This window comes from Sphaerodactylus townsendi, linkage group LG13, assembly GCF_021028975.2.
Source record: "Sphaerodactylus townsendi isolate TG3544 linkage group LG13, MPM_Stown_v2.3, whole genome shotgun sequence".
Lineage (NCBI taxonomy): Eukaryota > Metazoa > Chordata > Lepidosauria > Squamata > Sphaerodactylidae > Sphaerodactylus > Sphaerodactylus townsendi.
Genome location: NC_059437.1, coordinates 45,239,622 through 45,251,654, shown reverse-complemented (window position 1 = coordinate 45,251,654; position 12,033 = coordinate 45,239,622). Strand labels below are relative to the sequence as shown.

Genomic DNA, 12,033 nt, shown 5'->3' with positions numbered 1-12,033 from the left:
CTTTAAGCCCCTCAGTGACAGTTCCAGCCTTAGAGGTCAAACTGATAGAAAGCAGGAGAGAAGGAGCAGCTGTCCCCGACCATCAGATGAATGCCAGTCTGCGAAGGCCTGGGGAGTCTCTTAAAGGAACAGCGCCCTGCTCACGGGGAGAAGGAGCCGTTTCAGAGGCTGTCAAAACTCAAAACAACCATTGTGACTCACTCCTCCCCCTTATTACATACGGCTAAATCTGAAAATTTACAGATCTTTCGTTTTGCATTTAGCCGTTGAGAGCTCTGGCTTCTTAAAACAAGATGCTATCGCTGAAAGCAGACTGTCAAATGTCGTCCAACTGTTGCATTTGCAGTCCAAATTTGTCCCATAGTTCAGTGGAACTTTCAGGCATAAATGTGCAGGCATGGGAGCTTTATGATAAAAGAGAAGTCAACATATCAGACTGTAATTCTGCTGCAACAATGCAGCATTTGGGCAGCCCTGGATTAACCGTTAAGCAAAATAAGCATGTGCTTGGGGGCCTCCAGTAAAGAGGGCCCTGTGGAGTTTTTTCTCCCCCAGTGCCGGATTTAGAATGCATCCCGGTGCAATGTTGCAGCTGAACCAGGGTCCATAAAACAGGGGCCCCACGATAAATGGGAAAAAAATTAATATAATTCTAGTATTGAAAAGGTTAATATATTTTAATCTTGGGAATACAACAAAACTGGAATCTGACCACTGCCACATGGTCCTCAGAGGCAGAGCAACCTCAGCTCACTTTAGAACATGTTCAGTACTTGTCAAGCATGACTTGTGAATGAAGCAGCCAAATGGTGCTCAGTCGCCACAACACACGTGCCAACATTATAAGTAAAGGTGGGATCACACTGGTTAAAATGCTATGTATCTTCAAAGCAGGAAGGAATGGAATAATAGGTGTTTGGTTTCGTATAAATAATTAAATCTATTCATCAGAATATATATATTATTGAGTTTTATATACCTTCCTACCCCCAAAGGGCTCTGGGCGGTGAACAACATAAATATACAGCATATACAATTAAAAGCCCATTAAAATAACACAGCGATCAATATAAAAAACAGCATCAGCAATAAAACCCTTATTTAAAAGCCCTCCCAAAGGGGGGGAAAGGGTCCCATAGATGGTAAAGGGATCCCGAACACAGGAGAATAAAGTGGGGGCATATAATATATAAAATATATATAAAATGACTTATATTTTGTATTACTTGTACAGTATATGGGGGTACCAAAATCTTTTCAGTGTTTTGGGTCTCTAAAGGTCTTAATCCGGCCCTGCATTTGGGTCACGTGTAATACATGGCAAACGCAAGAATTTGGAGCATGCTTTGATTTTCCTACGTGGAAAACTTTTCCTTACAGCAAAGTGTGGGAAATCCTTTTGCTTCTATTATCCTGCTTTTGCACCCCTGCCAAGCTTACAACTATATATGGGATCCGTATGCTTTGTTTTTACAGATTTCAGTAAAATCTCTTTTATGGAATGGTTTATGTATGGTTTTGATATTGGCCTTGCTTTCATACCATTATCATGCTGACTGTGTTTTGTCTTGGTAGTCTATTGGCCAGCTTTTAAATCTATTTTACTTCTTTGTGGCTAACTGGTTTTAAATTTTTAAAATGCTACCTGGCTGATTATTCTTTTAAAGTTGCAGCTTATTTTACTGTCCCAGTGTTCCTATTTTAGAATATTTATGGTTCATTTATGGATATTTTATTACAGGACCAGCGGCGGGATTCAAATAATGTAACAACTGGTTCCGGTGGTGGGATTCAAATAATTTAACAACCGGTTCTGGTGGTGGGATTCAAATAATTTAACAACTGGTTGTTTACAAGCACCATTCTAACAACCGGTTCTGCCGAAGTGGTGCGAACCGGCTGAATCCCACCACTGAACAGGACCCATAAACAAGATCTGCCATCTCATTTCTCAAGGAAAGCAAGTTAAACCAACCAGAATTTTCATGTGGAACCAGCACAGTGTAACACATGGACTAGGACTTAGAAGGCCGCAATTCAAATCTCCAGTCAGACTTAAAGTCCAACGAGGCCATCCGCACATGCAGAATAATGCGCTTTCAATCCACTTTGCAGATGGATTTTACTGTGTGAAATAGCAAAATTCCTCTTGCAAACTTGTGCAAGTGGATTGAAAGTGCATTATTCAGCATGTGCAGAAGGGGCCCAAGTGACTTTGTGCCAGTCACTCTTCATCAACTTAACCCACTTCACAGATTATCTGTAACAATAAAGTGGAGAAATGTGTACGTCTCCAATATTCTTTGGGATTATCCCTCAGAAATCTAGCCCTGCTATATACCTGGAACAACTTGTTAATTACAATTGCAGATGGGTCATGACTAGAGCAAGGTGTAACTCTTTTCCGTCAGTACATCTTCAAGGTCGCTTCTCTAGTATTCCACAAAATGAGCGTTGCTGTCGATTTTGTCCTGATACAACTGATACACTTTCTCACATTCTGCTTCATTGTTCAAAATACAACAACATCAGAACTGATTTGAGAACTGTATTACCAACAGGATTTATGCTCCTTTCTGATAAAATAAAAATGGCTAAGCTTCTAAATAACTCTAATGTTGAAATCTCTGAAGCTGTTGCTATATTTTTACTCTGTGTACTGCAAGTTGCGCAATAATGATCTTCTTATTGTATTTGAAATTCTTGACACACACCGGTTTTATGCCTAATAAAGGTTTTGGATTTGGATTTGTTGTACGTCTCCCTGAACTCCTTGGTGGGATACATATGTGGCTCTGACAACTCTCATCTCTGCCTGGCAAGTCGCTTTTTCTTTCCTTCATCTATAATAAAAGGACAACGAAGGGCTCTAAAAACTGAAAGTACTTTGTAAATGCTAATTGAATTGGTGTTGTTGTTAACTCTATGTACAATGTTTTGATATAAACTTTAACATGAATATCTGTAATTGGGAATAAAAAAGAAAAAGAAATGTGTACAACTTGTGTTTCTCCTGACAAGTGATTAATTATCAAGATGAGAGGGGAAAAAAACCTCTTCAAGGCATTCTCTGGTTAAAAAGATACATTTAGTAAGTTTGAGGTGCTGAGTGACTAATTGCAGAGTTTAACCCAATAATCCTTTCAGCCTTAAAACAACTATATTTAAATTCATGCTAGAATATCAATGCCACATTGACATTTATTTTGACAAGAAGGGGATTTTTTTTAAAAAGATCACCTACAGAAACAGAACAGGTACTATAGGGAATGCTTCTGAAATGAAATAAAAATGCTTACTCACAATTCAGCAAAACGTCTGGATGAACAGGGGAAAGGCGGGATTCTCCAATAATGGTGTTTTCATAGATGCTGAATAGTACACTTTTCAATGCACTTTAGCGATTGTTTGCAAGTAGATTTTGCTGTTTCACAAAATGAAAATCCAGTTGCAAAGAACAATGAAAGTGCATTTTTCAGTGTTTGTGAACACACCAACAAAGGTGATGGGACATCTCAGACAGTTCCAAGAGAAAACAGTCTGATTGGCAGACCAACCTGTATTGCTCATACTTTAAGTGAGCGTGGCCTGCAGTTCCTCTGGTAGCTCTTAAAGTTCAGCTTCATACAAGCCATATCACAATGATTTCGGGTAATGTTTGCTGGAGTTACAAACAAACAGAGGGAAAAGTGAATCCCTTGCCAGCTGGTTTCAAAGGAACAATGAAAGTGAGGACTCCCAGGACAATCACATTCCTCCCAAAATGAAGAAATGGGTTGGACTGGTTCACTTTTCCTCCCCGAAGAATTCCCTAGATACCTGATGTCTGCAGCTTGAGGAGAGACCCCATAAACTGCAAGCAGACCAGTCAGTGTAGACCAGCCTGAGGGAATTATCGGCTGTGCAAGAAGAGGTGTCTGCAACTGCATTACTCTGCATGTGCAGAAGGGGCCATAGAATTGCAGCCTCAGCTTCAAATAGTAGAAACAAGAAAGAATTGCAGCTCAGGGCATGCAGACATTTCCTGGCGATTCCAGTGGAGATGGTTGCAGCTAGCACAGGGGTCTGCAACCTGCGGCTCTCCAGATGTTCATGGACTACAGATCCCATCAGCCCCTGCAACAGCAGGCAGCAAAGGGGAGAACCTCAACATTTTTTTCTCATTCAACTATTTGCAACGGTTATGCCTGTGGAGGTTTTAAACCTGTTCAGCTGCCGTAGTTTCCCCTCACTGCAAGCTGGTCCTAACGTGAAGATGTTGAGGATTCTCTGCAAGAGATCCCTAGTTTCTTTACTATACAGCTACCCATAGGTAGGAAGTTTTGCTTAATAGTGGATTGATTCTAAAACCCATTACTCCATCCTAGCATAATTACACTCAGCGGAGGAAGGTTATTTTTAATTGCAGCCTTTGGACTTCGGTGCCCAGAAAATAGACATAACTTATGTTTTGGAGCTGGTGGGAGGTTATGAAGTCACAGGATTAGACTTCATGTCATGATGCAATTTGGCCTTTAAAAGCAACGGTGGGAGCTTCCCCTCCCCTCCCCACAACAGACCCCTTGTGAGATAGGTGGGGCTGAGAATAATTTAGAGTTGGTTTTCCGAAGTTGGTTTTCTTTGGGGAAGAGAGGAAATAGTTTGACTGTGAAATGCTGACCGTTCCTGTTTTGCAACTATGTTTAGAGATCCATTTTCACAGCCACTTCAATTGATTCTGCATGAAAACTGTTGATCGCCCACATCCTACAGCAGTGGAAAATGTGCTCTTCTTGTATTTTTGGCACATCCGTTATAAGAAAAATAAACATTTGCTGTGGTTTTTTAAAAAGACTTAGGCAGATTCCGCATGGGCCAAAAACAGCGGTGTGAAAATGGTGTAAAAAGGTTTTAAATGGTGTAAATTCAGAAGAAAGTCCGACTACATTCTGTAGGGCCAATTCATAGGGCAGCATGCTTAGGCCCCTTCCGGACATGCAGAATAATGCACTTTCAATCCACTTGCAATGCACTTTGCAGCTGTGCAGAATAGCAAAATTCACTTGCAAACAATTGTGAAAGTGGATTAAAAGGGCATTATTCTGCATGTGCGGAAGGGGCCATAGAATTGCAGCCTCAGCTTCAAATAGTGGAAACAAGAAAGAATTGCAGCTCAGGGCATGCAGACATTTCCTGGCAATTCCAGTGGAGATGGTTGCAGCTAGCACAGGGGGTCTGCAACCTGTGGCTCTCCAGATGTCCGTGGACTACAAATCCCATCAGCCCCTGCCAATTGGCCATGCTGGCAGGGGATGGTGGGATTTGTAGTCCTTGAACATCTGGAGAGCTGCAGGTTGCAGACCCATGAGCTAGCAGAATGGGGCAGGCCTCTAAAGAGATGCTGCCCGTCAGAGTAGACAATGCTGTGTTAGAGAAGCCGGTATCTTTGCATGCACCCATGAAGCAGCCTGGTTCTCAATGAGACTATTGGCCCATCAAGGTCAGTATACTCTATTCACCCTGGTAGCTGCTTTTCAGAGTCTCATGCAGAACAAGAAGGAGAGTTTGGATTTACACCCTGGATCTCTCTCCTGTAAGGAGACTCAGGATGGCTTACAAACACCTTTCTCTCACAACAGACATCTTGTGAGGCAGGTGGGGCTGAGAGAGTTCAAAGGGCACTGGGACTAGCTCAAGATCACCCAGCAGGCTTGGTGTATAGGAGCAGGGAAACAAACCCAGTTCATCAGATAAGAGCCTGCCTCTTATGTGGAGGAGAAGTTCTCCGGATTAGAGTCCACCTGCTCTTAACCACTACACCACATTGGCTCTCACAAGGTCTTTCACATTACCTACTACCACCTGAGATGCCAGGATTTGAACCTTCTATATGCCAAGGAGGTGCTCCGCCACTGAGGCATGGTCCCACTTCAACTTCACCTAGGATATGTCTTGCAGTCTAATTAGCTTTTAAGTGAAACCGAGAACTAAACAAGAGGTGACTTGGAGGAAGGGGCTGGTTAGCAACTGAGGAAAGGGGTTGTCCTGATCAGATCTGCAGTGAAGGGGGAGAAAAGGCTTCACTCTTTCCTCAAGTCGAGGATCTCCCATTTAGTAGGCCCTCACATTGCTGCTTTGAGGAAGGGTAGGACACCATAGTTAATAATACTGCATTGAATCCACAGGTGTTGTTGCAAAGGGTTATTGGGTAGGATTCTAAGGCAACCTAGATCCAGTTTATGATTCAGGGTGTCCTGTCCTTTAAGTATAGAATAGCTTTGGCTTAACTTTTATTGGACAGGCAGTAAAAAGGTAATGTCCCAAATTATTACTAGCTTTTATTGAAATGAATAAGGCTTGCATGTATGAGTTTCTAGGAAGCTTGGCATCACCCAATCCCAGCCCATCTGTGCTTTGTTGGAAGCATGGATGGAAGGCAGCCGGATCTCAGACGCTAAACAGGGTCAGTTCCCGGAAGGGAGACCTCCAAGGAAGACTTTGCAGAGGAAGGCAATGGCAAACCACCTCCGTTTAATCACTTGCCTTGAAAGAGCCTTGCTGGGGCTGACATACGTTGGCTGACTTGATGGCACTATACACACGACTTTGTATAACTGTAGTGCATAAACCAATTGCAATTCCATGCACAGTTTCTAGGGAATAAGTTCCATTTACCTCAGTGGGATTGACTCCTGAGTAAACATACGCATGGCTGCTTTTTCTATGAAGGGGTGTTTTATTACAATTCCTTCCTTTTGTTGGTATAGTAAGAACTTCCCAGTGCATTAATTTTGACGAGGCCCAAAGGACACTTGGTAATGTCTGTCCCTTGAATGAAATATTTTGCATTTTCTATTTTTAAAACCTAACTCGGAACCTGCAAGGCTGCACTTTAAGTATAAAAACGAGGGCTTAGATGGGCATCCCAACCTACTCTTGGAACAAATCAGAACTTATTTCAGTGTTTGAGGCCCTAAAAAATGTGGCTTAATCTGGCCTCTGTGGCTTGTGGTTCACTCGGTATGAAGGAAAGCAGACGTCAGGAACAAATGTGAATCTTAGCACATTTGATTCCTTATAAATGCTAAAATTGTATCCCACAAACCTTTTAAAGATGACGCACCTTTAATCCCGGCTGTTTAATCCCTTCTGTTTAGTCGGATCACAAATGGGTCTACTTTGCCTTTTAATGCGTTGTGGACGGCATGCGGTATTGTTTGGTCTGAGGTTGTTGTTCTCTTCCCCCACCCCAACTAAATCCCCGGTTGATTGACTGCTTTGAACAATCCATCCTTCCTGCCTGGCCTTCTCCAGCTCCCCATCCATCATGTGGCTGGAAGTGGGGTGAGACGGGCACATATTTTTTTTGATAAATGAAGTACTGGAAGGTTTGTGTCTCAGTAATAAACTCCAGATACTCACCCTGTGGTTCTGGTAGGCCGTGACTGCCGTGAAGCGGGTCTCCTCAAAGACAAAGGTCTTAAAGTTCTCTTCGGCATACTTCTCGCTGTCTTTCCTAGGGTCCACGTAGACCACGTGGAAACGAGGCTGGTATCTGTGCATGGAGTTCAAAATGATCTGAATGATAAAATGAGCAAGGGAGATAATAACTGATTCATTCGACTACACTGTGGCAGCACGTTGAGAGAGGAGGGGGGCCTACATGGGATACAGAGAAGAGGGGGCCATACACGGGAAGCAGAATGTGCAATGTCAGGGTAGGGACCAACATGCAGCGTGGATGTGGGAAGGGGAAGAATCATTGGGCATATGGCTGGGTTTTAAAAGAGGGTTGGACTGGAGGAGAAGCAAAGGAAAACAAAGTTTATCAGGTCATGGCATGAACAATTTGGACTGATTTATTGAGAGGGGAAGAGCTCCATGCTACTAAACATTAATTTTTGCTTGCCAAAGTAAATGTTGTTGTTGTTGTTGTTAGCTGTTGTGGTTTTCCAAGCCATATGGCCATGGTCTGGAAGTTTTTGCTCCTAATATTTCACCCGCATCTATGGCTGGCATTTTCAGAGGCATATCACAGGAAGATGAGTTTTTCACCGTGACATGCCTTTGAAGATACCAGCCATAGATGTGGGTGAAATATTAGAAGCAAAAACTATCAAACCACAAACACAAAAAGCAGAAAACCCACATCAACCAGTTGTTTTTGACCATGAAAGCCTTCGACAGTATGTAGAGAGGTACAATTACTTCCCTCAGTCTAGACACTACCGGTATACTCTTATTGATGCATCCCAGAACTGCATTGGCTTTCTTGGCTGCCATTTCAGCAGTCATCATGCATGGTCAATATGACAACATGCTTAAAATAGCAAAGAGATACGGTGGAACCTTGGTTTTCATTGCCTTCGGTTTTCATCGGTTTCGGTTTCCATTGATTTTTTCAGTGAAAAATTTGACTCGGTTTTCATCGATTTGCCTCGGTTTTCATCTATTTGCAGTAAGGTGCAGGGGGTTGTGGAGAAAAATCACCCGGACAAAGCTGTTGCAGGCCATGTCTGCAACTTGTTTAATGACAATGTCTTGCTCCATTTCAGACAAATCTTAAAGAGGTGTCAGAAACAGACCTCTTTGGACAGCTTTCTGGTGCGACATTGGTCCACTGGCTCTGAAGCTGGTCCTAGTGTTATTGTTTGTTACTGTTTCCAGTATTAAACACTATGTTTATTCACAAATTTTTTTTTGTTTTTGTATGTTTTTTGGAGTGCCTAGAACGGATTAATTGGATTTACATTGATTCCTGTGGAAAAGTTTGCCTCGATTTTGGTTTTCATCGATTCTTTTCGGACGGATTACCAACGAAAACCGAGGTTCCACTGTAAATGTTATATACACCAGTAAAAGTATTAAGCATAAGCATAAGCATTTTATTGTCATTGTGCACGCACAACGAAATTTACAGCAGCATTCCTCGATGCACACAATTTCAGACTCATTATTATTAAATTATTATTTAATATTGTTTTATTGTTTTCATAACAAAAACAGCATACCCCCCCCCATTAAAAGACGTATCAATTGCTTACTTCATAGGGATGCTGTATGGGTGGAAGAGCTACAGACTGTTAGGAACTTCACACAACAGAGACATTCTAGATAGGCTTGATGATAGCTGCTGTAGTATTTTGCTGCTAGCCCCTTAGAAAGTATCTGGTTTTGAAAGACCACATATCTGGCCCCTTCCCCACATGCAGAATAATGCACTTTCAATGAACTTTGCAACTGGATTTAACTGTGCAGAATAGCAAAATCCACTTGCAAACAATTGTGAAAGTGGATTGAAAGTGCATTATTCTGCATGTGCGGAAGGGGCCTCTCTCCCAGACATGAACTCTTCAACCTTGGGATGCCTCTTTTAATAATCACTTTTTGAGGCCCAGCAGCCTGCCCACAGGAAGCCCACCTGGACCCACCATCCCACCCTCTTGAGATTCATCTGCTATTTCATTGATCAAGACCTTCAACCCTGGTTTTCTGTCTCCCCCACATCACTTACATGTCCGTTGTCATCCAATAAATTGTTGGTCAGCTTAAGTTTATCAAAGGAGACAATCTGCTTCATCCACTGAGCTCCCCGGGCTGGAGAATCTGGGTGGTAATGGACTCTCCCAGGAGTCGCTGGGTCGGCCTTGCCAGCTACTAGCCAGGAGGAACTGTGAAATGCATACCTGTGAGGAGAGAAAAGTGAGGTCTGAGTCAAGCCTCATGCTTAAGAGGAGAAGAAGAGGATTTTGGATTTATACCCCACCTTTCTCTCCTGTAAGGAGACTCAAGATGGCCTACAAACTCCTTCCCCTTCCTCTCCCCACAACAGACACCTTGCAGTTTGGAGAGAACTGTGACCAGCCCAAAGCCACCCAGCAGGAATGTAGGAGTGAAGAAACACACCTGGTTCCCCAGATAAGCCACTGCCACTCAGGAGCAGGAGTGGGGACTCAAACCCCGGTCTCCAGATTAGAATCCATCTGCTCTTAACCACTACACTACGCAGCCTGGATAGTTTACTAGACTCCAGTAGGGACCATTCTGCCATCATGTGCCAACCCTGTCCTTTGTGCTGTCTAAAAATCTGCCACGCCTCAGAACACAACAGTCATTTTTTCAACATAAATCAAGGATCCTAAATGTATATTCCCAAGTTCTGGGATAGCTTACCCAGCATGGAAAGGCTGGGTATTTCTGTAATGCATCGGTATCGGCATATTTATGTAGATGCTTCCCTACATTAATTCTTTTTTACTTATTTACTTTATTTATACCCTGCCTTTCTCTCTAGTGGGGAGTGGCTTACATCTATATGGTGTAGTGGTTAATTGTAGAATTTAATCTGGAGAATGGAAATTGATTCCCCACACCTCCACGTGAGCGGCAGACTCTAATCTGGATAACTGGGTTTGTTTTCCCCATTCCTCCACAAGAAGCCTGTTGGGTGACCTTTGATCAGCCACAGGTCTCTCAGAAATCTCTCAGCCCCACCTACACATGCAGAATAATGCACTTTCAATCCACTTTCAATGCACTTTGCAGCTATGCGGAATAGCAAAATCCACTTGCAAACAATTGTGAAAGTGGATTGAAAGTGCATTATTTTGCATGTGCGGAAAGGGCCAAGGTGTCTGCTGCAAGAAGGTAAGATGGTTGTAAGCCACTTTGAGACTCCTCAAAGGTAGAGGGAAAGTGGGGTATAAAAACCAACTCTTCTTCAAGCAGAAAAGTATGACTGATCTTTTCTTGCAAAAAGTCTAAAATAGGGGGTATAGCATAGTTCTGAATGGACTGTGAAGATCCCGGGGTTCACATTTCACCCCTGACATGAGCTCTCTAGATAAGCCTTAAGGCAAGTCATTTTCTCTCCACCTCAGTCTTTCTATCTGCATATGGAATATAATAAGATTTATTACTCAAAAGGAAAGTGGGATTCCCCTGCTAATAGCATGAAGAAAAAAATGAGCTAGTCTTACATTCCCATGTAAATTACAGTTATGAACAGTAATAAAACTTTTTGTATATAATATTTAAGTTCCGCCAAACTTCGAGTTAAAACATACTTTTCCCCGGGGATATGGGCTGGGGAGAGCCTCAAGTTTCAGGGGCCCAGAGAGCCAGACAAGATGCCACACAGGGATAGCAGCAATATTCCAACCACAAACAAATCTTATCTTCTGAATGTGAGGTGAGTCAGAGGGAACCTTTGTCTGGGGTCTGGGGTGTGCACAGGTATGGGACAAAACCCAGGTCCGTCAGGAAAGCATTTCCCAGCCCTTCCTCCCCCTTGATTTCATCCTTCCAAAGTACATATTGATTCAACAGTGCAGTCTCAGACCTCTCCTCCGCTTGGTGTTTATTTAAAATCCAGCCTTTGCTCAGCAGGAGAACTATCTCGCATCGGACTTGAGCAGAAACACAAAGGCAAGAAAAAGGGGGGTGGCTGGGAGAGATATACTCAATTGGATGTTATATGTCCCATTTCCTTTGACAAGCAAACAGTTCTGAAATGCCCTGGGAAGCTGGCGATCTGTCTAAATATTTACATCTTCGGCATCACGATTCCTGGGCACAGGGGCTTTTCAGGCGTCTTGGATCTGCCGAGCCAAGTGTATAATGTGTCTTTCAGTGTGGCCCTTTTAAACTCAAGGTGTTAAAAGTCAAGGCGCATAACTGGGGTTTTGGGGAGGGGGGTAGAAGAGCTTCACCAAACCACTGCATTTTGGTCAACTACGGAGAGAAAGTTGGATTTGGTGGGCCCATGAGCTTCCAAAGAGGGTTGCAGGCCAGGAGGAGGACATCTGCCCCAATCCTGCGGTGGAAGACAAAATTGCTTGCCAGTTGACACACACCCCCACCCCCCCCACCCCCGCACAAGGGCTGCTGCCAGCAAGGGGCGCCTCTGCCTTGCTTTGACAAGTTCAGCACCATTCAAATTGTGGAAAGACTGTCTTTTCAGGGGAGAAAACAGCACCCTCTGGCTTTTGCAAGGTACCAGCGTGCCTGCCAGCTCAGCCCTGCAATTGCCACTAATCCTTCTGCATTTGGTAA

General features: G+C 43.2%; 1 protein-coding gene across 4 annotated transcripts in view; it reads right to left on the bottom strand.

The window, feature by feature from the left end:
• Positions 1-12,033, bottom strand: part of TBX1 (T-box transcription factor 1) — a 63,483-nt gene that overhangs the window by 16,244 nt on the left and 35,206 nt on the right. For all 4 annotated transcript variants that reach the window (XR_007246033.1, XM_048514458.1, XM_048514456.1 and 1 more), the window contains 2 exons: positions 9,494-9,665; positions 7,402-7,557 (listed from right to left, as the gene is read on the bottom strand). Coding sequence is in view for 3 of the 4 variants with exons in the window: in XM_048514458.1 (XP_048370415.1) it covers positions 7,402-7,557; positions 9,494-9,665 (328 nt within the window). In the remaining variant the exon portion in view is untranslated. The remainder of the gene's footprint in view (positions 1-7,401; positions 7,558-9,493; positions 9,666-12,033) is intronic.